This window comes from Pectinophora gossypiella, chromosome 2 (assembly GCF_024362695.1).
Source record: "Pectinophora gossypiella chromosome 2, ilPecGoss1.1, whole genome shotgun sequence".
Lineage (NCBI taxonomy): Eukaryota > Metazoa > Arthropoda > Insecta > Lepidoptera > Gelechiidae > Pectinophora > Pectinophora gossypiella.
In genome coordinates, this window is record NC_065405.1 from 17,363,768 (window position 1) to 17,389,053 (window position 25,286).

The 25,286-nt window shown below is 38.4% G+C and overlaps 2 protein-coding genes across 2 annotated transcripts in view; one reads left to right on the plus strand and one right to left on the minus strand.

Annotated features, from left to right (window-relative positions):
* Positions 1-25,286, minus strand: part of LOC126378021 (tripeptidyl-peptidase 2) — a 477,445-nt gene that overhangs the window by 178,051 nt on the left and 274,108 nt on the right. The gene's annotated exons all lie outside the window — the stretch shown is intronic.
* LOC126375821 (probable G-protein coupled receptor 158) overlaps positions 1-25,286 on the plus strand; it is a 122,836-nt gene that overhangs the window by 44,968 nt on the left and 52,582 nt on the right. The window contains exon 4 of the mRNA XM_050022897.1: positions 7,145-7,268. Coding sequence (XP_049878854.1) covers positions 7,145-7,268 — 124 coding nt within the window. The remainder of the gene's footprint in view (positions 1-7,144; positions 7,269-25,286) is intronic.

Here is a 25,286-nt window from a genome sequence, read left to right on the forward strand (position 1 = left end):
TTAGTGATGATAATGTAATTTTATTATTATTCCAAATACTCGTAGGTATTTAATATTTTTCTGATAATTCTTACGAGACATAAACTAGAGAGGGGTCTTGTGATATCGGGTAAAAGCCCTCAGCGCTCCCCATTTGTCTGGCTAAATACTGATTGCCATTTGTGGCAACAGAAAAAAAAACGAAATTTTTTTTTTTTGATAAGAAGTGTATTTGTAATAATGTTGACATAAAAAAATCAAACAGTAGGAAAACCTGATGGGCAGAAATAATAATATTTGTTGTCTATGAAGATACAATTGCTTTTTTCCGTCGGAGGTACTTGAAGGGCTATAGGCACTGTGGAATAACTTTTTTGCGCCTTAAGCCAAAGACGGTATTTTCCTTTTTTCAAAAATGACACTCTCTGATATTCACAATCGGGATACAACATAAAATCGCCGATTACTTCTCTTTTGATGATGTGGTATGGCGCATTTGTGGTCAGTGACTCTTCAACAATGAACAGAGGGGTCACTTTGAGCCTGAACTTCATTTCGCCTATTATAGTAAGTCGCTGTTTATCGAAACAGTGTTTTCTCCAGAACTGCAAGTCCTGGTACTGAAGGAGGCTTATCAGGAACTCCTTCTTTGGGCACTTCACTGCGCTTCCTAAAGGTTCACTCTCAATCACCTTCCAAATTCCACATCTGCTTTCAGTTGAAGAGTCTTCTCCACCAAAATGTGTGATGTTCAAACATCGATTCGCTTGAATAACACTAATGTTTAATAAAAATAATAGTATTAAAGACACTGTTATTAGCGGCAAACATGGCCAATGCATTGTGATGAAATGGACTTGGAAACACGCATAAACGCCTTTTTAAAGTAGTATTGGGGTAACTTGGAAAGTTATTGACGCAAAAATTACTTAGGACTATAAAGGTATTTCTTTAAAATTTTCCCAACCCATTATATAAAAATAAAGGCATAATAATGGTAGGTATTCAAACAGAGGGCAGTCTTACAGACTGATTTTCGCAAGTGTCCCCATCGGGAATCAAACTCGGACCTCCAGATCGTAAGCTCAATGCTCTAGCCACTAGAGCACAGACGATGCCTGGTTGACCGATAAAGAAAGATGATTTCATGCTTCGGAAGGCATGTTAAGCCGTTGATTCCGGGCTACCAGCCCAAATGCCTCTACCAACCCGTGGTGGAGCAGCGCGGTGGAGTACATCCCATACCTCCTACGATTGTTTAAGGGGAGACCTGTGCCCAGGAGTGAAACGTATATAGACTGTTTTCTGACTCACAGAGGGTTTCGTACAATGCCGTAAATTAATAAAGATGCTTTGCCGCTTGTCAAAGCTGCTGCTGCTAATGTTATTTTGTTGTTTGATGCTTTTTAGCTTTGTTGTAGTTAGAAAACTAATGTCTCTTTACATCGACGTATAAAATAAAATAAGTCTACCAACTGAAAATACACGATTTACACGAGCTCATTCCACCATCTCCCTTTTATCTTCGGACTTCTATACGTACGGCCGGGTTTCACCCCTATTTGGTGGATATCCCAACTATTCCCACAAAGCACTTCGCATCGTCCTTCATTATGCGCACTGCTAAGGAGTGGAATTCCCTGCCGGCTTCTGTACTTTTAAATGCATATAACCCGGGCGCTTTCAATGCTAGAGTGAACAGGCACCTTCTGGGCGAGCTCGCTCCATCTTAGGCCTCGTCAATGCCTTCGGGCAAGTCTGGGACCAAGAGCAAACCTATCAAAGGTAAAAAAAATGTAATCGAAAAACAAAATATTGTTAGTTGTGATGGATCAAATATTAACAAATTTGCTTTCTTGTCAAACTTCGCTTCCTGCCAAATTTCAGGATTCCAGGTCTATGGGAAAACTCCATAGGTTTTGATTCCCCTGCAAAATGTTAGAAAATAGGACCGAAATGTCTGTCTATCTTTGGATTACCTTGATTTAATTTTACACGTGCAAGAGACCGCAGACGTAAATATTTAATGTTAATTTTAGCTTGATTCATTTACGCGTTCCCAAGAAATAGGCTCTTGATAGACAGACTGATGGACGGAGAATAAAGTGATCCTATAAGGTTATTATTTCTAATTTAGAAATTTAGGGTTCACTGCTTTTGATTTAATAATGCGTATTGTAAACTTTAGAAGGGTCACAAAGGGCTCGAAACTATTCTATGTAGTTCTAAAACTAGTTTTAGCGACAAGAAGACATTAATGTTCAAATTTTCTTAATATGGCCTCCATTTGGCCGTTTACCCCACGTTTGTGAGTAAACTCAATTCAAAAAGAAATGGAATGTAAACAAGCAACTGAAAAACGACTAAATAGCTTGAATCTCTCAGTAAAAATATTTATTATGTGACATAACTTAGCTCACGACTATATTCTCAAATAGAGTCCAACGAAGCCGTGGTAGCTCAGTTGGTAGAACGCTTGCCTCTCACTTTGAGGTCGCAGGTTCGAATCCAGCACACGCCTAAACCAATGATTGTCGAATTTGTTTTTGAACATAAATGATTATCACGTGCTCAGCTGTGAAGGAAAACATCGTGAGGAAACTCACATTCGGAGGTATGTGAACTAACCTGTATTGGGCTGGTTTTCCCTTCACCGGTTGGAAGGTCAGACAGGCAGTCGCTTCTGTAAAAACCGGACCTGTCAAACCGCCAGGTTAGGTTAGGTAAGCGGACCCTGTAAAAACGGGATAATGCTAGGGATGGTACTCCAACGCAAAATGAACAAAGCAGTTACCTACCACTTTACTGAACTTTCTTCTGTTCATACATTTGAAAACTACGTGGAATCTTCCTTATTTTAGTAACTGTTTTACAATTAAATAAGGACTTCAAAGAACTGAATATAGCTTTCGATAAATATTTCAAAAACATCCTCTTAATGAATTTTTCAAACTCATATAATAATGATTATTAATATTTTTAATTTACCCACATGAATATGCGTACAAACTAATGTACTTTCATCTACATGAAAGTAGCATAGAGAGTGCTACACCGACAAGAGCGTGGCTCTTAATAAAGTGATGTGACATGAAAGTTTAGGCTTTTCTTTTCCCTGTTGAAGTCACTTTTGTAACTTTAATTTCATTTTAGTGCAGTATATGGAAGCGGAATTCGTGAGAAATGTTGATGATAAAAGTATACAGGGTGTTAGTGACATCGTAACGAAAACTTTGAGGGGTGGTTCAGGCCATGATTCTGAGTTGATATCAAGTAGAAATTTCCGTCGTAAAAGTATAGATTAGAAAATAATTAAAAAGAAAAGAAAAAAATTCATGAATTTTTTGACACGAAATTCCACTTGATATCATCTCAGAATCATGGTCTGAACCATCCCCCTCAGTATTCGTTACGGTGTCACTAACACCCATACCTACTTATATGGCTACCGTATGTACTTGTAAGGGGTGTAAGTGTCATCGTAACGAATACTGAGAGGGATGATTCATCTGATTATTCTGAGTTAATATCAAGTGGAATTTTCCATCGCAAAAGTATAGAATTGAAAATAATTTAAAAAACTAAAAAAAAAACATGAATTTTGCGACGGAAAATTCCACTTGATTTTAACTCAGAATCATGGTCTGAAACAACCCCCTCAGTATTCGTTACGATGTCACTAACACCCAGTATTTGAATTTGAATGGATAATAAACAAAATAGGCTCGCTCCTTTTATATGGGACCTAGACATAGCTGGCGAGAAGAGGGTCTGTATGTTTTATAATAATTATAAAACAATAAATCATTACATAAACATAGCCTATACACGTCCCACTGCTGGGCTCAGGCTTCCCTTCAATTAACCGGAGGGGGTATGGAGCATACTCCACCACTGCGGGTTGGTGGAGGTGTTTGGGCTAGTAGTCCGGGACTCGTCTTACTCTTGCGGTTCAAGCCTGAAATGCCCTTGAGTCTCACAAAATGATTTCGATAATGTCCACATCGAGAATCAAACCTGGACCTCCAGACCGAGATACCAACGCTCTTACCACAAGACCACGGAGGCTGTTTTGCTAGTGACCTCGTGTTATAGATAGATAGGTAAAATCTTTATTTAGGTTACGTTACATTAACAGGGCTATAGGCGTTAAAGGGCTACATCTACACAGCGGTTTATAGAAACAGGCCTTCTGTTTTTGTTTTAATCTGTCTAGAAATCAGACAAGCCGAAACGACCCTTACTAAGGCCTCGTTTGGTCACTTGTGGTTGTGGAATTTGCATAATCTGCCGCTAACGGGCGGAAGAGGTCTTTAAGACCCCAACCCTATTTGGGGTTGGTATTATAGGGTCCTATTGCAATAAGTACCGACATTCTACCGCTGTTTCTACTGAAGATAGAGATATTTTCTTAAAGGATTAAACGGCATGAGTTTGGGCGTTGGGACTTTAATCAGGTCCATGGTTCCCTTATTGATAGGGATAGTTCTGTGGCTGTTTTTCGGGGTACCGAATAGAGCATAGTACCCCGCTAGTCACAAGTTGGTAGTGCGACTAGGGATTGACGATCCAACGGTGTTATGTTGGTAGTTATATATGCGTCTTGCTGTGTAAATTTTGATATCGCGTTTCACGACTCCTTGAAGACTACATTATTGAATGTGGCGCCATCTGTTGCATGTGGGCGGAACTAGGTGGCCAACTAGTTGGGTCCACCACAGTTTTAATAAAAAATCACTTTGTTTGCTTGAAATAGAAATATAAATATTTTATTGCGACCATGAGGCCATTCAAAACGTGGTGTTATAAAGAGACAGAAGTACTTTGTATTATAGTATCAACATGGACCCGGCAAGGTCACTGCAGCTGGTAGAGAGGATAACATAGCTTAATTATTAGTCAGTGATACAATTTATTTTTATCATATTATATTTTTTAAGAAAGAAAAGTTCTCGAATGGCGACCACGTGTCGGACGATGCTCAGTGGGTAGGCCCGCTACAAGGTGGACCGACGATCTGGTGAAGGTCGGGACCGATCGTCGTGAAGATCCTTGAGGGAGGCCTATGCCCAGCAGTGGACGTCTCGTACGGCTGATAATGATGATAATGATGATTTTTTAGGAAAAGTATTGCCCTTATTTTTTACATCTTTCTTTCGGACAATTATATGATCAGCCTGTAATGTCCTATAACGAAACAAGGGATCACAAAGTGATTTTCGTGATGTATCCCCGCCGGGATTCGAACCCGCGGCCTCCGGATCGTGAGTACAACGCTCAACCACGGGACCTCGGAGGCCGTTATTACATTAATTTTCTTTATTACATCAAGATGCTTCTTAATAGATAAACCCTGTTATCTTTAACGACATGCATGGAACGATAAACAGCTAAACGAGTTCTTTGTTTTTGTGACTTATGAAGGTCTGACTATACAGGTTGATAGAACCACTGCATTAGGCGGATAGGACGTTCGTTATGTAAAAAAAATCAAAGTCTAACTATGTTACCTACTGAATAAAGATATTTTTGAATTTTAATTTGACATAGGTGGAATTAACTACTTGGCCGAAAAGATAGCTGAGGGCTCTTACACGGTACCTATATAAATTTAAGATAACAGGTCTGAGAGTGCCCAATTGGGCGCGAATGTCGGCTCCCATCGTCGCGAGAGAGGATTATAGTTAAAATAATTAATAAGCTTTTCAAAAAAAAATAAAAAAAATCGACCTTTGTGTCGGGGTCTTGAAGTGTTTGTTGTCGCGAGCTGATTGGCCGCCTCTATGGCTAGAGTAATCGGGTCATCAGGATTGTTGCAGGGTATTAGTGACATTGTAACGAATACAGAGGGGGATGACTCAGACCATGATTCTGAGTTGATATCAAGTAGAATAATCCGTCGCAAAAGTCTGGAACTGAAAATAGTTACTATACCTACAATACAAAAATGTTCATGAAATTTCCGACAGGAAATTCCACTTGATATAAATTTACTGCACGGTATTACGTACTTTGGGCGTCTATAGTTTTCTGTATCGTCCCTCCGCAACTAAGAACTATGGGATTTGAGTCCATATTTCCAGGGACCAACCATCGTACCAAAACAAACTCAAAGGAATATGTAAAGATCTCTAAAGTCCAGCGTTTTCATTGAAAGTGCCTCTCTAATTTCGCTGATGGCTTTGTGAATGTCTGTGCATCTCAGTGAAAGCCATTTATCTGCGTGGACAATTATTTACAGCTCAAAGGACTCGGAGAGTAAATATTAGTACATAAGGCTCTTGAGGATATTCTGAGCTTTATATTTTATGAGAAAATAATCGCCATTTACACCTACTTTTTACGTTAGAGTTAAGAATACGATGAATTCCATACTGGTCAAGTTGCTAATGCCATATGCGGCAAATCTACAGTCCACTTCTCTCGTGTTTTGTGATGTGGATTACCTATCTCAGCAAATTTGCTATCAGGGTTTTTATTAAAACTTAACCTAACATGACTTATGTTACGACTACGAACTTACATCAGTGAGTAGTACCAGGCTCAGTGTTTTCCAAAGCACTGTTCATTATAATTCAAACACGCGCATGCGAAAACACATAGGAAATTATTTGATTTAGGCCCGTACTAGGATTCAAACCTGCGACCTTACAGTGAGAGACAAGTGTTCTTCTGAGCTTACCACGGCTTTAAAAGTTAAATTGTATTACATTTTTAGCGGCGAGAATGTGCTGCTGCCGGGGTACCGAACAGAGCATAGTACCTCGCTAGCCACAAGTTGGTAGTGTGACTAGGGATAGACGATCCACTTCAGTCATGTTGGAAGTTGTATAGCGTCACGCTGTGTAAACTTCGATAGCGCGTTTTAGGACTGCACTATTGAATGGTGGCGCCATCTGTTGCATGCGGGCAGAACTAGCTGGCCAACTAGTTGGGTCCGCCACACATTAATATTCTGAACTTTTTACCTAATGTGTAACTAAGTCAAAACCTTGATGAGAGTGGAAAAAGCGAAAGTAATGTGTCAGGATCCTATTACTTACATGAAATTCCGTGGAAGAGACCAGCATAATATCACGCCTATTTATAGGGGTCTCTACCCCAACGAGAAGTAGGCGAAAACTAAAGTATGTATGTACCTAAGCCATTTTTTTTGTCTGTGCAGGGGTACAAGTGGAATCGACATAGATCTCCGTCGCGTGGATATCGACCAGTGCCCCTTGAAACCAGGCTCCACCCAGCTCAACATCTTCGCTGGGACTGACAAGTGCAAGAAGATTACCACCGAGGTAGGTTCATTATTTTATATAAAAAAATCGTTTTCGAATCCGTTGTTCCGTTCCGTTAGAATCCGTTCAAAATATTGGATGGTTTTACAATCGTTTGAGAACTTTTACTAACACCTTATGCACCCAGAACTTCAGTTCTGACATAGTCCCTCAATAGGCAAACACACTTCGCCCACACTCCTTCCGCTTCAAGTTCAAGAATTATGCTTCTTGATATAACACTATTATTACAAGATAAATTGTTGCTAAGGGCACGATTTTGAAGACTCGCTAACAATGTAATTGTAACTTTATATAGGTACATATGTAAATGAGATCCATGGACTCATTACGTTCTCTGTGTTATTCATAATATTTTTGTCTTATCAAATGTCAAAAACATAATTTTATTTTCTAGAAGAGGTTGTAAAACTAAATAGATCTGAATGTGAAATTATTTGCTTCGAATGTTGTTTCTCTATTTCAGTTCAGAGAAACCCAACGTAATTTTTATTTAATTGTGTCTTTAAGAAGACATTATACATATTATAAATAATTACTTTGCGTGTTTACTTATTTATACTTACTCTCGTGCTATATTTGTTCCAATTACAGTAGGGTATTTGACTGGATCAAAGATAAATTACAAAATGCTAATCTAGAAAAAGAAGCCAGTTTAAGATAATCAAAATTCAATCTCATTTTACTTTTCGACTTATTTTCGAATTTTATTTATGAATTAAGTCGCAATGAGTACGTCGTTTGACCGTTTTTATTGAATCACAGAACGGTATTTCCATACAAACTGCAAAGAAAACTTTCGAAAAGCGTATCTCAATTAACTAGTGTATCAAGTAGACGATTACAAAACTTTTTATTGCACTCAATACAAACATCATTCATTCATCATTGTCCATCATCAATTCATCAGGGAAACATGTTTATTTGGCTATTGATATGCGCCGGCACGGTTTACAAACGCGATTGCGTTTGATAGATTACGGATGGTAGATTTACTAGGAACCTTATCTACTTTACTTACCCTACATTGATATTCTCGCTCAGTTTTAATACTCAATTATTTATTGCATTCCATTAATTATGTATACACTTTGGTACCATGTCACATTAACTTTTTTGAAAAATTGAACTGTAAGTCTCACTAAATGTCAAATATGTTAGTGCGACAGAGTCCTAAAGTGGGTATATTATATTGCTCATGACTGTACAATGGGGTGTTACATAGATATAGGCACTAAACATGGACCCTGTAGGGCACAGCAACGTTGAAGGGAAGAGAGGAAGTGTGTATAAAATTAAAACTTATAATTTAAGTATTCTTCTACAGTATAATAGCTCTTTTTAATTAGCATTATAACTAAATTAGTATAAGTTTCTTCTTTTCTTCTCGTTAAGCGTTTCTTTTTCGTTAAGCCGTTGGTCCCGGCTAATAGCCGTAAAAAAAACCTCCACCAACCCGCATTGAAGCAGCGTGGTAGAATGTGCTCCATACCCCTCCGGTTGATTGAGGGGAGGCCTGTGCCCTGCAGTGGGACGTATATACGCTGTTTATGTATGTATTTGATGTAAATTTCTTCTTTTAAGAACTTTGGCAGCTTATTATATTTTAATGGACATTGCTAATGGGCTCGTGGCGTGTAATTTTAGCGTAGAATTTAGCAACATTAATCTGCATTGTTTAATTGTCAGCAGCAAGCGTTTACATACTGCCGCAAGCACATCCCAAATTTTCCATACAATTTTTTTATATTAAAATCATTCATACATTAACTCACGTCTATTTCCCACCGGGGTAAGCGGAGAATATGGAATTCCATTTGATTTGATCCTGACACACTTCGCTTGCTTCCTTCACATTCATCAATCGTTTCATACACGCACGCCAGTTCAGAGTAGATCGTACCAAACCTTTTCTAAGGACATCTCCACTTTGGTCAATGAACGTCCTTCTAGGTAAATGGGGTTCTTTAAATTAAAATCAGACCCGGAAAAAGCTTTTATAAACGCCAAAGAAAAACGAGGCAAAGTAAAATGTTCTGTGATTGTCTCTGAGTAATGCCTACTAACTTTTAATATACTGCTCGCCGTTTGCGGCTAAAAGTTTTGGACTTGCAATCAACAAATTTCCTGATGGCGAAACTCGATGGTGAACTTTTTCCTTTGCTGCCAAAAACTTGTTCCACGGAACCTTCTTTCTTTAGTACCTAGTATGAACTAATAAACTATAATTAACAAACTTTAGGATGCTAACAGGACGCGACGAGTGAGGCGACAACATCACGACCGGGGACCTTATTCTTAAAACGCTCGCTTTCAACTCGGATCTAACATACTTGTCTCATCTTTCTGATATGTTACGTGAAATGGGTATATACAGGGTGTCGGTGACAATACTAAAGGGGATGATTCAGACCATGATTCCGAGTTGATATCAAGTGGAATTTTCCGTCCCAAAATTCATGGCTGTATTTTTTGGGTGTTTTTTAAATGATTTTAAATTCTATACTCTTGCAATGGAAAATTCTTTATATTAACTCAGTATTCGTTACGATAACACTTACACCCCGTACAAGTACGTACAGGACCCATGCAAGTGCGTATGAGTGTTAGTGACATCGTAACAAATAGTGAGGAGGATATTTCAGACCATAGTTGTGAGTTGATCTTCTTTTTCTTATATCGTGTGGGCTGTGAGGTGAATTACCAACCTCATCGACCAACTCAGAGAGTGAGGGTTGGGTCTGAGTTGATATCAAGTTGAATTTTCTGTCGGAAAACTAATTAAAATTTTAAGGTTTTTTAAATTATTTTGAGTTCAAAACTTTTGCGACGGGAAATTCCACTTGATATCAAATCTGAATCATGGTCTAAATAATCCCTCAAAGTTTTCGTTACGATGTCACTAACACCCTGTATTTGCGAACGTGAGTTGAAGGCGAGCGAATCAAAATAAGTCTCCGGGACTGTTCCTCACAAATTAATGTAAAAGAAGCCTTAGTTATTATAATTAAAACACATAATAAAGGGTTCTTACCGCGTTTAAAGTAGGAATGCGTTTATAGGAGTAGTAGGTAGAGGTAGGAACGCGGTAAGAACGCGTTATTATGTGTTTTAATTATGATAATAACCGCGTAAACTTAAAACAATGTAGCCTTAGTTATTAGTTTTTAGTAATGTAAAAGCCTATGCACTAGTACGCGTATGATATTCAATGGTTAACAAATTTTATGCTTAGTAAGAACTTAATACAATGATCATCCCCCTAGAATTAGCCCGTTTTCACAGGGTCCGCTTACCTAACCTGTAGATTTGACAGGTTTGGTTTTTTACAGAAGCGACCTGCCTGTCTGAGCTTCCAAGCCGCGAAGAGCAAACCGGCCTAATACAGATTAAATCACGTACCTCCGAAAATGTCTCGGGAATGTGGGTTTCCTCACGATGTTTTCCTTCACCACTCATCACTGAGCACGTGATAATCATTATGATCCAAACATGAATTCGAAAACAAATTCGACAATCCTTGGTTTAGGCCTGTGCTGGATTCGAACCTGCGACCTTAAAGTGAGAGGCAAGCGTTCTACCAACTGGGCTACTAAGTAATGGAATGGAATTTCCGGAATAAATAATAAATTATACCATTGAATGTAAATCATACCAAAGAGGCAATTTAATAAAAATAAAAATAATTAATGTACAATTTTTTTGCGAATTATTATATTATTTAAGTACTGTAGTGTCAAAATTTTCCGAAATGACGACACCTGCAGCCAAAACTGAAGTATTTTCTTAGAATCAATATAAAAATTCCAAATCAGCGCAAAATGGTGTTGATTAGCAATATTCTCGGTAATAATTATTATATGTCTTTTACCTTCGCGGGTTGGACGATCAGACAGGCAGACGCTTCTGTAAAAAACCGGCCAAGTGCGAGATGACTCGTTCGGTACAGAAATTTCATATTGTATGTAATCTTTTTGATATTATTAATGTGAAAATACAACTCAGTATTTCGTGAATATTTCAAGTGCCTATCTGTTGCCATTATTCCTATCAAAAACATCGCGTTTATTGTATGGGATATTTATATAAATATTTATTTTATTTTATTTGTAGTATTTTTGTTATAGCGGCAACTGAAATACATAATTTGTGAAAATATCAACTGGAAGGACGGTCCGACGGACGGACAGACGGACAGAATCTTAGTACTTAATAGGTAATAAGGTCCCGTTTTACGCACGGAACCCTAAAAACCGGACCTGTCAAATCTTTAGGTTAGGTAAACGGACCCTAACGGAACGGACTGACACGGAATAACGCTAGGGAGATGATTATGATGTTTAGCTTCTCCTATCCTATTCCACCAACATTTGAGCCTTTGAGCAATTGATTTTATTTTTTGTACCAGCTTGGATTGTCCCACTGCTGGATAAGGGCCTCCCCTCTGAGCTTTCACTTCTACCTGTCCTGAGCGATCAGACATAATTTATTCGCTTAGAATAGTTAGGTTCAGAGTCACAATATGGTATAAGTCAGTGTCACGGAATCTCTACATACATACATAAACTCACGCCTATTTCCCACCGGGGTAAACAGAGACTATAGAATTCCATTTGCTTCGATCCTGACACACTTCTCTTGCTTCCTCCACATTCATCAATCGCTTCATACACGCACGCCGGTTCAGAGTACAGAATCTCTAACCTGCTAATTATTATTAGCATGCAAATATTCAAAGTTAAAAAATCACTAATACTATAAAAACTATTAGTAATTAGCCATTCGGGGTATTTAGAAGGTATTTTGAACTTCTAGTTCAGAAATATTTTAGTATATCTTTTAGACATATTAGACTAAAATAAAAACGTGGAGCCCCTCTGAAATCCTACCTATGGCGGAGCGGTCCGTTTTTATTTTTTTCAGGTATCTTATTGTATACTCTAATCCATCTCAAACACGACCAGGTCGTTTTTCGATCGCTTCCTGTGTCTGTCCCTGCCTCTGCGTCCAAGAGGTGTCCACTCCGTGAAAGCTTTTGCCCATGAGCATCAGAATGACTGCCCGATGCGACAGATTAGTTTTAAAATATTACTAACATCCAATATTTATTAGCTACTATTTAATACCTTTGTATAGATATTTACTACCTAATTAATAAATAAGAAAATTGTGTAAATAATAAATGTGGGTGGTCATTCAGACATCAGAATGACTGACCATTTTTTAAATAAATTTTCTTATTTATTAATTAGGTAGAAAATATCTATACAAAGGTATTAAATAGTAGCTAAAAGGTATTGGATGTTAGTAATATTTTAAAGCTGATCTGTCATTTTGGGCAGTCATTCTGATGCTCACCTTTTGCCCACCTGTCATGTTGCATTGTGCAAACCTGACCGGCCCACTCCCACTTTATTTATTTATTTATTTAATGAAAAGAATCCGTAATAGCCGAAGAATACGTGACATGCTTCTTAGTATTACGGGTCCGGGCTATTAAGAGTTTGAATTCATGTTTGGATCATAGATATTGAAATCACGTGGTTTCAGGATTTGTCCGGTTAATGGCTACAGGCTTGCCTCCTGTTACATTTACTGGGTCTTAAACATAGCTGGCGAAGAGTGGGTGTTTGTAAACTGTACTCCTCTGTTTACCCTTTCGAGGTTACAGCGCGTGATGCTATGTAAAGTAATGATAAAAAGGACAAGGAGCGTAGGTAAAACAACGAAGCACCGACAATGTAACGGTGCAGCGGTGCTGCAATAAAATTTACCGTTACACCGTTACCGTTTTATTTCAAGTATCAATGAATAGAATAAAAAATAGAATAGATTTAGGGAGCGGGATTTTGTATAAAAATAAAAATAAAATAAAAATAATGTTTATTTATCTCACTAGCTTAGAACTTGAGTACAATATTCAAAGAATACGGGTACAGGTTAATAAAGTAGACCAGAGACTGGTGTCTGTGATAGGCGTAGGCCTGTGTTACAGATCACCAGGCCCCAACCTGGTATGAAACAGATATCGCTTATTCCGCTTTCGGCTTCTCCTTATCATGTGGGTTGTGAGGTGGAATACCAACCACATCAACCCTGGTGTCAGGGTTACTATTGAGCCGCCAAAGGCCCCTGACATGACTCGTGTCACGACTACGTACTTACATCAGTAAGTAGCAAGCGGGACCAACGGCTTAACGTGCCGAAGCACGGATCGTCTTACTTTCAGACAATAAGGTGATCAGCCTGTAATGTCCTAACCAAACTAGGGATCACAAAGTGATTTTTGTGATATGTCCCCACCGGGATTCGCACCCAGGACCTCCGGTTCGTGAGCTCAACGCTCAACCACTGGACCACGGAGGCTGTTAGTTTATTTTAGTTAATTTAGTTTATTATAAAAGGACGCCACACACACAAAAATACAACAACATCATATCAAATTTCCACTAAAACAATTACAAAAAAGCAAGACAGATATTTGTGAAATGAAATGAAATTGAAATTTATTCTGTGCATGGTATTTAGGTTACAAACAGGTGTTATTTTTCATTGAGTATCACCAAATACTGCCTTTTCAGGCATACACACAGATTATTTAAAAACAATAACAAATAATAATATCAATTTTACAAATAATCTACACACTTAATACATGCTTTCAATTATACACATAAAACCTGTTACTTGTAATCTAAATATTCTTTTACGCTGTAAAAGCATCTATCTGCAAGCCAGAGTTTAACTGCTACGCGAAACTTATTGAGTTTGCAGTCTTTGAAAGTATCCGGTAATTCATTACATATTTTTATACACATGGGAAAACAGTTATTAGAGGCAAGCGTTAATTTTGACAATGGCTTATACAACTTGTGCCTGTATTGAGACCGCAGAACACGTTGTCGAAATTATCTCAAGGTGGTGGTGGACGTCCTAAGATAAAAGAGCCTCACTCAGCACAAGTCGCGGCAATGACTCATATACGGTACTAGTGACCCGCCCTGGCTTCGCTCGGGTGCAATGCTAAAGAAAAAATGAAATTATTTACGACATCACATTAAAAAATTCAATAATAACAGTATTTCTCCACTATTTAATGGATGTTATTATACTTATAAACCTTCCTCTTAAATCACTCTATCCATTAAAAAAACCGCATCAAAATCCGTTGCGTAGTTTTAAAGATTTAAGCGTACATAGAGATATAGCTTAGGGACAGAAAAAGCGACTTTGTTTTATACTATGTAGTGACATCAAATGACAAACACAAAAACAAAACAGTCACTGTTGTATTGAATTGTCTCATATTCTTAAATTGCCCCCGCAGCAGTTTTGAAGAGAATCGATAGCTTTTATTCTTATTGGCTTCTGAACAGTGACATTTATAAATAGTCTGTAACCGTCACATTTGAACATAAATCATTTCGGATGCCTCTGTAGAGAATTTTTGTACATAAGTTCTGACGTTGAAAAGTGATCTCGATTTGTAACGGAAGTTACATTGTTATTTGAAACCGTGTCTATGCAAAGAAGGGAAAATAAGGGACGTCAAGAAATATTATGCCAGTGTTTTGTAAGGCCAGATAAATGTTAGGGGCGGTTGTGGGTTTTTGTATGAAGGATAAATATTCGCATTGTATTAAAAGCCTCGTTTATGGAAACGTGGTTTTATCGGTTATCAATCAAACGCGTGTGACGACGCCTCTGCATGAACGCTGCCATACATCGCTTTGCGTTTGAAATAACCGCTTGAATATTTTGCACTTTTATTGTACATACAAAATGTTTGTACTGGTGAAAATGTGTTTTTATTTTATTTTGGATTACTATAACGTAAAGTATTTAAAGTTTGTTTTTTTGTTTTTTTGGAAATTCTTTATTTAAATTAATATTACTTACACACTTACTGTGGGTATTTTGTATAGCCACACTTAATCACTATGTTACTTATAGTATACTTTATTAGGCTAAAGTAGCTCGCTTCTCAAAGTTAATAACAAAATCAAAAGTAATACTCATCACAACATGGGGTTTTTGTAGTCAAGCATGTAAAAGTATTTAAAGTAATCATGGGATTTTGTTTACACATAAATACAATGCGTTTACATATTATTGCACGCGACTGTACAATACGAGTAGACAGAAAACCCTTGACTATTTGAAAACGAGTCGAGAGCTCTCCAACCAAGTCAAAATAGGTTTAAATAATAAAATTCTGAGAATTCTCCGTAAAATCTTTTTTCTCTGTGTGTGCTCGGTTCTCGCTGAGCGCTTAAATACTTAAGCAAAGACCGAATGAAACTTAACGTTCTTAACGCTAACTTTGTAAATATACGCCGGTGAATTTGTTGAAAACCATTTTACATGTCTGTTAGGGCTTGTTGATCTTCGTTCTAGATCATCCTATTGACCTTTGGGTGGATAGGTCAGATTGTAAAAACAAATTGGTTGGTAAGTAGTCAGAGCTTGTAAAGTGAGCGGCAGACCCTTTGCATAGAGGCGGATTAGCTCACGACAGCAAATACTTCAATACCCCGACCCTGCCATGGTCGACGATTTCCGTCATTCAGCCCTTATCGCTATCGGCCCACTAGAGTCCACTAATTTTCTCAAATATAATCCTTCTTTAAATTATTTCCGTTTCATATTTTTGCGACGGAAAATTCCACTTGATATCAACTCAGAATCATGGCCTGAATCATCTTTCAAAATTTTCGTTACGATGTAACTAACACCCTGTATACATACATAGGTACTTACAGAGCGGTGAAACACGTAATCCTCTGTTTACTATGCCGCAGTCGGGTAAAAAGTAAAGAAAGAATAGGTAAGCGGAACCAAAACAAAACTGGATAAACCCCAGGGCAATTTTTGTACTGCTAATATCTTTCAGGAAACAAGCACTACCGTTAGCGTTACCCACATTTGTCGGATTATCCGATATACTCTACGTCCTGTCGATCACATAATCCTATTACTCGATAGGTATTATGTAATGTACTGTTTAGCACCGGACTTTAGATGTTACAAAGTATCAAGGTATTAGCGACTGCGTATACTTCGTTACAAATAACATAATTGAATGTCCTTCTGGACGTTCAAATAAATGGAACGTTCGGCCAATCTCCTCTCGTGTGGGTGAGGTCAATGACCGATCTTATCAAACCTGGTGTCAGGGTTACTATTGAGCTGCCATATGCCCCTGACATGGCTCATGTAACGTCTACGTACAGTCAGTAAGTAGTAACCGGGGCCAACGGCTTAATGTGCCTTCTCAGAATAGGTCATCTTGGAAGAATAGTGTCTTTCCTTTCATAATGGATCATATAATGAACGCTGGGCTGATCCCCTATCAGCATACGGTTATTAATAACTTAGAACTTAGGGTCGTATCTAAGTAACTAACCATGGTAGCGTCACCACCGTCGCGCAATCTGTCCAAAGAATTCGATACCTCATAAACCCTGGTGTCCTTGGTTACTATAGAACCGCCAAAGGCCCCAGACATAACTCATGTAACGACTAGATATTTACTTAAGTAAATAAAAGCCGCAACCAACTGCTTAACGTACCCTTCGAAACACGGATCATCGCACTTTTAGACAATCAGGTGATCAGCCTCTAATGTCGTAAACATCTCTAGGATCACAAAGTGACTTTTGTGATATGTCCCCACCGGGATTCGAACCCGGGACCTCCATGAGTCCAACGGTCAACCACTGGACCACAGAGGCCAAGGATTAAGTACACACACCTCACCGAGTTTTCTATTAGACCAACGTGATAGGTGGTGAGCCGTATCGCCGTCTATAATGGTCGAGTAAACTGTGTTAGTGGAAACTGCACTTAAGATAAATTAATAACTCATCGGTGCAAGTCCGGTCCAGGTTTGAACCAGCGCTCTCCGTTTGAGAAGAAAGCCAATATACCACAAGACCACAGTGACTCGTGACTCATCAGTGTTCCCAGGTGCAATTCCTTATATGGAAAAATTAGGAAATCATGATCTCCCTAACGTTATAATACCGTTTTCACGGGCTTACCAAGAAAAACCAAGGCCAGAGTGAACAGGCACCTTCTGGGCGAGCTCGCTCCATCTTAGGTCTCGTCAATGCCTTCAGGCAAGTCTGGTGCCAAGAAAAAACCCATCAAAAGTAAAAAAAAACCTAAAAATCCAACCAGATTTGGACCAGTTTGTTTGAATTTCGAATCATTATGACGGATTGTGACAATAATTGTTGCTTGTATTTGCTTTAATATAAATACTGGATAATTCCACCACACTGTTATTAAGTATTCAGACGAGGAAAGTTGGCCAAGGCCACCCAAGAAGTTTTTCTCAAAATTTCCTTTAACTGAAATATTATGTACACTATCCCTTCCTTTGTTACTTATTTACACGTGTTTGACAAACCTTCAGGTTATTGTTTACGAGAACTACGCAATTGGGACTTTAAAATGGCTGGTGAGGAATGAGTGTATTAATATATACCTCCGCCTACCCCTTCGAGAGTCCAGGCGTCATGCTGCGTTTTTTATGTTATCTTTATAAGAATTATGTTATGTCAAGTGACAGAAAATTAACTGAGGTGGCATGACATATCCTTCCGCCTGACTAACTGGGAAAGTCAGTCATCACTGACTGGCTGATTGTGAAAGTCAGTCGTCACTGACTGGCTGATTGTGAAAGTCAGTCGTCACTGATTGGCTGATTGAGAAAATCTGTCGTCACTGACTGGCTGATTGAGAAAATCTGCCGTCACTGACTGGCTGACTGAGAAAGTCTGTCGTCACTGACTGGCTAACTGAGAAAGACTGTCGTCACTGACTGGCTTACTGGGAAAGTCAGTCGTCACTGACTGGCTGACTGGGAAAGTCTGTCGTCACTGGTTGGCTGACTGGAGAAGTCAGTCGTCACTGACTGATTTTCTCAGTCAGTCAGTGACGACTGACAGAAATGAATGGAAGAAGAATATAATGTTGTGCCGACCTCACAGAGTAAGCTGAGAGCAGGAGGATGATGATGTTAATGTCAAGTGAATAGACTCTGCTTGCGTCTGTGAGCAACAAGCAAGTGTCGAAGACGGCACGTCTGGCTGTACTGTCGTCTAGCTAATAATAATAATGATAATAATAATGTTTTGTCAATTTGTGTGCAATAAAGTGTTTTTATTATTATTAATAATAGCTAAAATCTACGACACACATATAAATTTATTTATACAGGGTGTTAGTGACATCGTAACGAAAAAAAAAATGGAACGCCTATTTTATTGTACTAAAAATGATGGTGGGTGTTTTTCTTGTCGCAAATGTTTAATTAAGATTTTCAATTTTTACTGTGCCGCAATGTAAGTCGAACAACGCGCCACACAGACGCTAAACTTACGCGCGGCTACGTTACGCGTGCGTGATACGATGTTGATATCTAGGTAGGAGTTTTCATTCTCTTGTATTTAGATGCTTAGTGGTTCAACGTTTAAAAATGTTGTTTGTTAAAGTAGAACACCTACTGCCACGATTTTTCACGCACGGTACCTACCTACCAGTTATTAAAACGTTCCTAACTTATTAACAATAAAAACCCTACTCTTGCCTTACCTTAATTGTTATTCCTTCGGATGAAGTACCTAGGTAGGTACCCTAGAACATGTCACGTCACGTAGGTATGCAACATCGCGTTTCCTCCGCGGTAGGTAGGTATCACACGCACTCACAAACACAACACCTTGCTGCTTTAATAAACATCAACAATCTTCCATACTTTTGCGCAGTAAATGGTCTATGATCTATCATCATAGTCGACACTACTCATTTACAGAATGAAACAAACACTCACAAACACGAAAAAAATATCCTCGAAAAACATCACGCGATTCGGGTCAAGCTTAGTATTCGACTGAGCGGAAGCGCGCGGCGGCGGCGTTAGCGCAAAGCATCAAAGGCGCCGACTAAGGGCGCCGACGACGCACCGGCCGCGGCCGAGTCGAGTCGACGACTAGAGAGAGAGAGAGAAGTATGTTTATGGTGCAAGTGACAGAGAAAGAAATAGTATCTGTTCGTATGCCTACTTTATTGGCGAGCGTTGCCCTTGACCCGTGCGCCGGCTATTCACCTGCGCATAGCTGAAGTTGTAGATACGTTATTATTATTATTGATGACATTGATAAAATTTAATAATTAGTAATTTTTATTTGTTTATTTTAAACTAGATGTCGCGTGGTTCGCTCGCAGCAAGCTGCTCGCGTGTCTTGTTTTCCCACCATTTTTTTACCGCGATAGAATTTGACCAAGACTTAAATAGGTCTCGTGAAATCAAAAAAGTTCTAGGTGCTATAGTTTTGCCAGGCCGTAGAGTGACCCCTGATGCGGAGCAGTTTTTCAAGATGACGTTCCGATCACACCCCAATACATCATTTTTACCTCTGAGACAGATTTCTGGAAAAACAAAAAATTGTATGGCGGCCATCTTGTTTTTCGGCCATTTTGTTTTTTGTTTTCACTGGCGATAAAATTTGACTAAGACTTTAATAGGCTTTGTGAAAACAAAAAAGTTCCAGGTGCGATAGTTTCGCCAGGCCGTAGGGTGTCTCCCTGATGCGGAGCAGTTTTCGAAGATCGAGCAGTATTTCAATACTCAACATGACGATCCGATCAAATCCCTCACACACATTTTTTACCCCCGAGGCATTTTCGGGAAAAACGAAAATTTTGTATGGCGGCCATCTTGTTTTTCCGCCATTTTGGTTTTTTTTCAGCAGGGATTGGATTTGACCAAGATTAAAATATGTTTCGCGAAAGAAAAATTGCTCCAGGTTTTATAGTTTTGCCAGGCCGTAGGGTGTCTCCCTGATGCGGAGCAGTTTTTCAAGATCGAACAGTTTTTCTATACTCAGCTTGACGTTTCGATCACACCTCTCATACATAATTTTTACCTCCGAGACATTTTCTGGAAAAACTAAATTTTGTATGGCGGCCATCTTGATTTTCCGCCATTTTGATTTTTTTTCACCGGCAACTAAATTTGACTAAGATTTAAATAGGTTTCGTGAAAAAAATATTGCTCCAGGTATTATAGTTTTGCCAGGCCGTAGGGTGTCTCCCTGATGCGGAGCAGTTTTCGAAGATTGAGAACATTTTCCGTACTCGACAAGACACTCCGATTACATCCCCATACACAGTTTTTACCCCCGAGGCATTTTCAGGAAAAACGAAAAATTTGTATGGCAGCCATCTTGTTTTTCCGCCATTTTGATTTTTTTTCACCAGCATTTGGATTTGACCAAGATTTAAATATGTTATGCGAAAGAAACATTGCTCCAGGTTTTATAGTTTCACCAGGCCGTAGGGTGTCTCCCTGATGCGGAGCAGTTTTTGAAGATCAAGAAGCTTTTACGTACTCCACGTGATCTTCCGATCACACTTCCCATACATCATTTTTACCTCCGAGACATTTTCTGAAAAAACAAAATTTTGTATGGCGGCCATCTTGTTTTTCCGCCATTTTGGTTTTTTTTTCACCGGGGATTGGATTTGACCAAGATTTAAGTAGGTTTTGCGAAAAAAAAATTGATCCAGGTATAATAGTTGCGCCAGACTGTAGGGTGTCTCCCTGATGCGGAGCAGTTTTCCATGATCTCGAAGTTTTCCCATACTCACCGGGAGATCCAGATCATACCCCCCATACATCATTTTTACCCCCCGACGCTCCTTCTGGGAGAACAACCCTGTCAGTGAGTCAGTGAGTCAGTGAGTCAGTCAGTCAGTACATGGGTTTGTAGCTATATATAATATAATGTGCGTTCTATGCAGCTTAAAACACAATATGGGACTGAAAAAAATCTATTTTTTTTATGAATTTGGCGACAGGAAACTTCACTTGATACCTATCAACTCAAAGAAATACCTAGTATCTGTTCGTAATGCCTACTTTATTGGCGCGCGTTGCCCTTGATCCGTGAGGCTATTCACGTCCGAGTATCCATCAAGACAGATCAAACAAGCCCTAACTCGGAGGTCTTGCGTCCCAGGATCCTTTAATTATGTCTTAGAACCTTCTTGGCCTATGTGGTCCAGTGGTTGAGCGATGGGATGCGGAGGGTCCGGGTTCGTATTCCGGTGGGGACATATCACAAAAATCTGTTTATAAGGCCTTTGGTTGGGACGTTACAGGCTGATCACCTGATTGTCCGAAAGTAAAATGATCCGTGCTTCGGAAGGTACGTTAAGTCGTTGCTCCCGTCTACTAGGTACTTATGTAAGCACGTAGCCGTTACATGAATATTGTACACAGAACAGGATAGGTTTAATTAGTTCTTTACTGATGATTTAACAATGAGATTTAAAACCACGAATAACTTAGTACTTAGTACCTTGGTACGGTACCAACATGTAACAAGAAAAATAAGATCACTCCTCTCGGACAATTTTTTTCTTTGAACATGCCGACATTGCCTACGCGGCGGAGTTGCCGAACTATCGATAGGTAGATTATCAATTGTTGAACTTGAAAATTGTCTAAACTATCGAAAGTAGTGATAGTACATTTAGATCGATACTAGCGATAGTACCGATAGGTCTTGCTTTGTAACAATAATGGGTATTGATCTAAAAGATCTATCGATAGGTACCTACTATTGGTTTTTTTTTAACTAGGTATCGATAGAATATCGATAGGCAACACTCTGGCGGAGTGTCCGCCCAATTCTAGACGCGATCTCGCTCGATTTTTGTGTAGCGAGGTTTTGCGTAGGTACTTACATACTAAGTTGGTGGATGGTTGACATAGTAGGTAACTAATTACCTAACTGTGGTGGTTGTGTTAGTTGGTTGTTAGTTATTCTAATGACAACAAAGAATACAATTATTTACTGTTTCAACTGTTTTAGGTAGATAATAGCCCTGATTCCTATGAGTAAATGAATGAATAACCCGGTCGAATCAAAAAGGTATCTCGCTGGTAACTTAATTCTGTCGGTTGTTTTAGATTTCTGCTTAAAATTGACGTGTATTCCATAAATTTTATGCCTGTTGATTATCCGTCCATTTAAGAATAAGAATAAAATAAATTTATAATTTACGATAGACAGAGAAAGAAATAGGTTCGGTTCGTAGTGCCTACTTTGTAGGCCGCGCCGCCGCCGCGCCGCCGCCGCGCCGCCGCCGCGCCGCCGGCGTGCGGCGCGGGGCGCGCGGAGCGGGGCGTGCGGAGCGGGGCGCGCGGCGCGGTGCGTGTGGCCGTTGACCCGTTCGAGCAGCTGTTGTCTCCATTACATCGAAAATTTTCGATAATTTGTCATTATTGTTTTTTTTATTGAAATTTGGGTTCTATGCAGCTAAAAGCACAATATGGAATTGAAAATAATTAAAAACAAAACTCAAAATTTCATGAATTTTGCGACGGAAAATTCCACTAGATATTAACTCAGAATCATGGTCTGAATCATCCCTCTCAGTATTCGTTACGATGTCACTAACACCCAGTATACACACATTACATTAATATTTAGTTCCGACACTACGGCAGTAAATGTTGGGTTTGGCAGAAGAACCATGAAAATAGAACAAATGCCGTGGAAATGAAAGCTTTGAGGGGTCTCTGTCTACTATACTGGGGAATAGGTGTGATTTTATGCATTATGTAAAAACATCGCAACGAAACGTTTCCGATTTAAATAATCCTTGTAATGGATTGCAATGAACCCACACTACTCCAATTCACCCCTCCGGACCACCGCTTCACCCGCATCATTTCACCCTGGAATTCCATCTGCGGACATCCACCTTTCGCATTCCACGTCTATTGTAAATATTTCGCCAATCCGGTAGAAACATTTCGATTTATTTTGTTCCTTAATGCGAATAACAAAGGACTAAAATAGCTTTGCGTAGTTTATATGTGAAACTAGTCTGTCAATAGACTGATAGAAAAAAAAACAGTAGTATCGATAGCTCATTTAGATCAATATTATCGTTACACAGCAATACTATCGTTACACAGTAATAAGTTCGTGCACAGCAATATAGTATTGCTGTGTAACGATGGTAGTGTTGTGTACGGTACACAGTAATACTATCAATACTATCGATGCACAGCAATACTATCGTTGCACAGCACTACCATCGGTACACAGCAATATAGTATTGCGCATATGGTATAACAAAGTTGAAAGAGCGCATCTAGCCAGATACGGCTTTTCTTTGTAGCATTACGTATTTTTCTTGATTTTTTTTTACTAAGAATTAAGAAAAAAGTTCTTTATTTATAAATATATAAAGATATTAAACAAAAAAAATGGTTCTTATTTCTGTAAACAAACAAACAATTTGAAAATTTGATGCTGGATACGAATAATTGCTTTAAAAAATATTTTTATTTTTAATAAACTTAGGAGCAGCAAATAGATAAAATATTTCCAATCTTGATAGTATGTATGGATGGTAGTCCTGTGTACTGTACACGGTAATACTATCAATAGTATCGATACACAGCAATATTATCGATACACTAATACTATCAATACTATCGTTGCACAGCCCAATACTATCGGTACACATCAATACTACCATTACACATCACAGATCCGTCAATACTATTAATAACCTATCTATTGGTCTTTTTTAAACTATCCATTGTCTATCGATTGGCAACACTACTGTATTCATCCAACAAAAAATAAAAATTACTATTAAGATTCTCAATCCCATTTGTAACCCAGCGCAGCGGACCGTATAACGAAAAGCAATTACAACAATCCTAAATAATAAATCAAATCGTCTCCAAAAATATGACTCGAATAATGAGCCTCGAATAATTCCAAAGTCATTTATAAGGGTTCCGTGTCAAAATATTAAAAGGAAATCTGTTTATCATTTACTATTCCTTTGTTGGATATCTATGTCCTTTGTTGGACCTAATTTAAGTTTGCCAAAAGAAGAATCTAAAATAATTAACTACAGTGGGTATATCAACCAATAGTGCAAATGAGTACACACCGTCAAATTTTTATAATTTATACCTGTTATTTTCTTATCTGCCGAAAAGGAAAGGGACGGATGTATGACAACTATTAATTTTAAATTCAATTATTAAATGAGGAATGAATGAATGAATAATCCAAACAAATCAAATAGGCATCTCATTGATAAGCAACCCGTTTCTTGGAGCTGTCAACTTCATCTGTCGGGTTATTGGACAATTGTTTTTTCTACCTAGGATTGACTTGTGTTCCATAAACGTTATGCCTCTAGATTACCCGTCCCTTTCTTTTCGGCATATAAGAAAACAACAGATACACATAAACACATACATAAACTCACGTCTGGAATCCCTAATGGGGTGGGCAGAGCCACAAGTAATCAAAGACAACTTGCAGCCACTGTTGATACAATGTCGTAAGCTGGATATGATGAACCTTATGGTAATAAGGGATCAGCCTATCGCCCATAACATAAGAACAATAACAGATAAAACAACAGATTATATAACTTAAAATAATATTAGATGGTGTAAACTGGAATCGGACCAATGACGGAGTAATATGATTATGTAAGTAAATAAAATAACGATGTCTCTTACTCATCATCATCAATTTAAGAGCAACGCTCTTATCGGTGAAGCATTCCAGTCTATCAAAGGCCAATTCTTTGACTTCCCTATAAGACACGATGTTAACCTTTTCCCTTTTCTTTTTTCCTTTTTTGTCTCTTACTAGTGTAGTTATTTTTTTAAATTTAATAAAAAAAAAATGATACTTATACTGCATCTTCTTCTTTGCATTATATAACACAATAATACTGATTAAAACACATAATAACGGGTTCTTACCGCGTTTAAATCAGGGAACCCGTTATTATGTGTTTTAATTATGATAATAACCGCGTAAACTTAAAACAATGTACAATTTAAATTATTTATTTATTAATAATAACTTAGTCTAATTACACATAGATACAAAATTGTAATTAAATGATTTTTAAATTTATCCAACATTAATGAATTAGCGTCTATGTGCACAT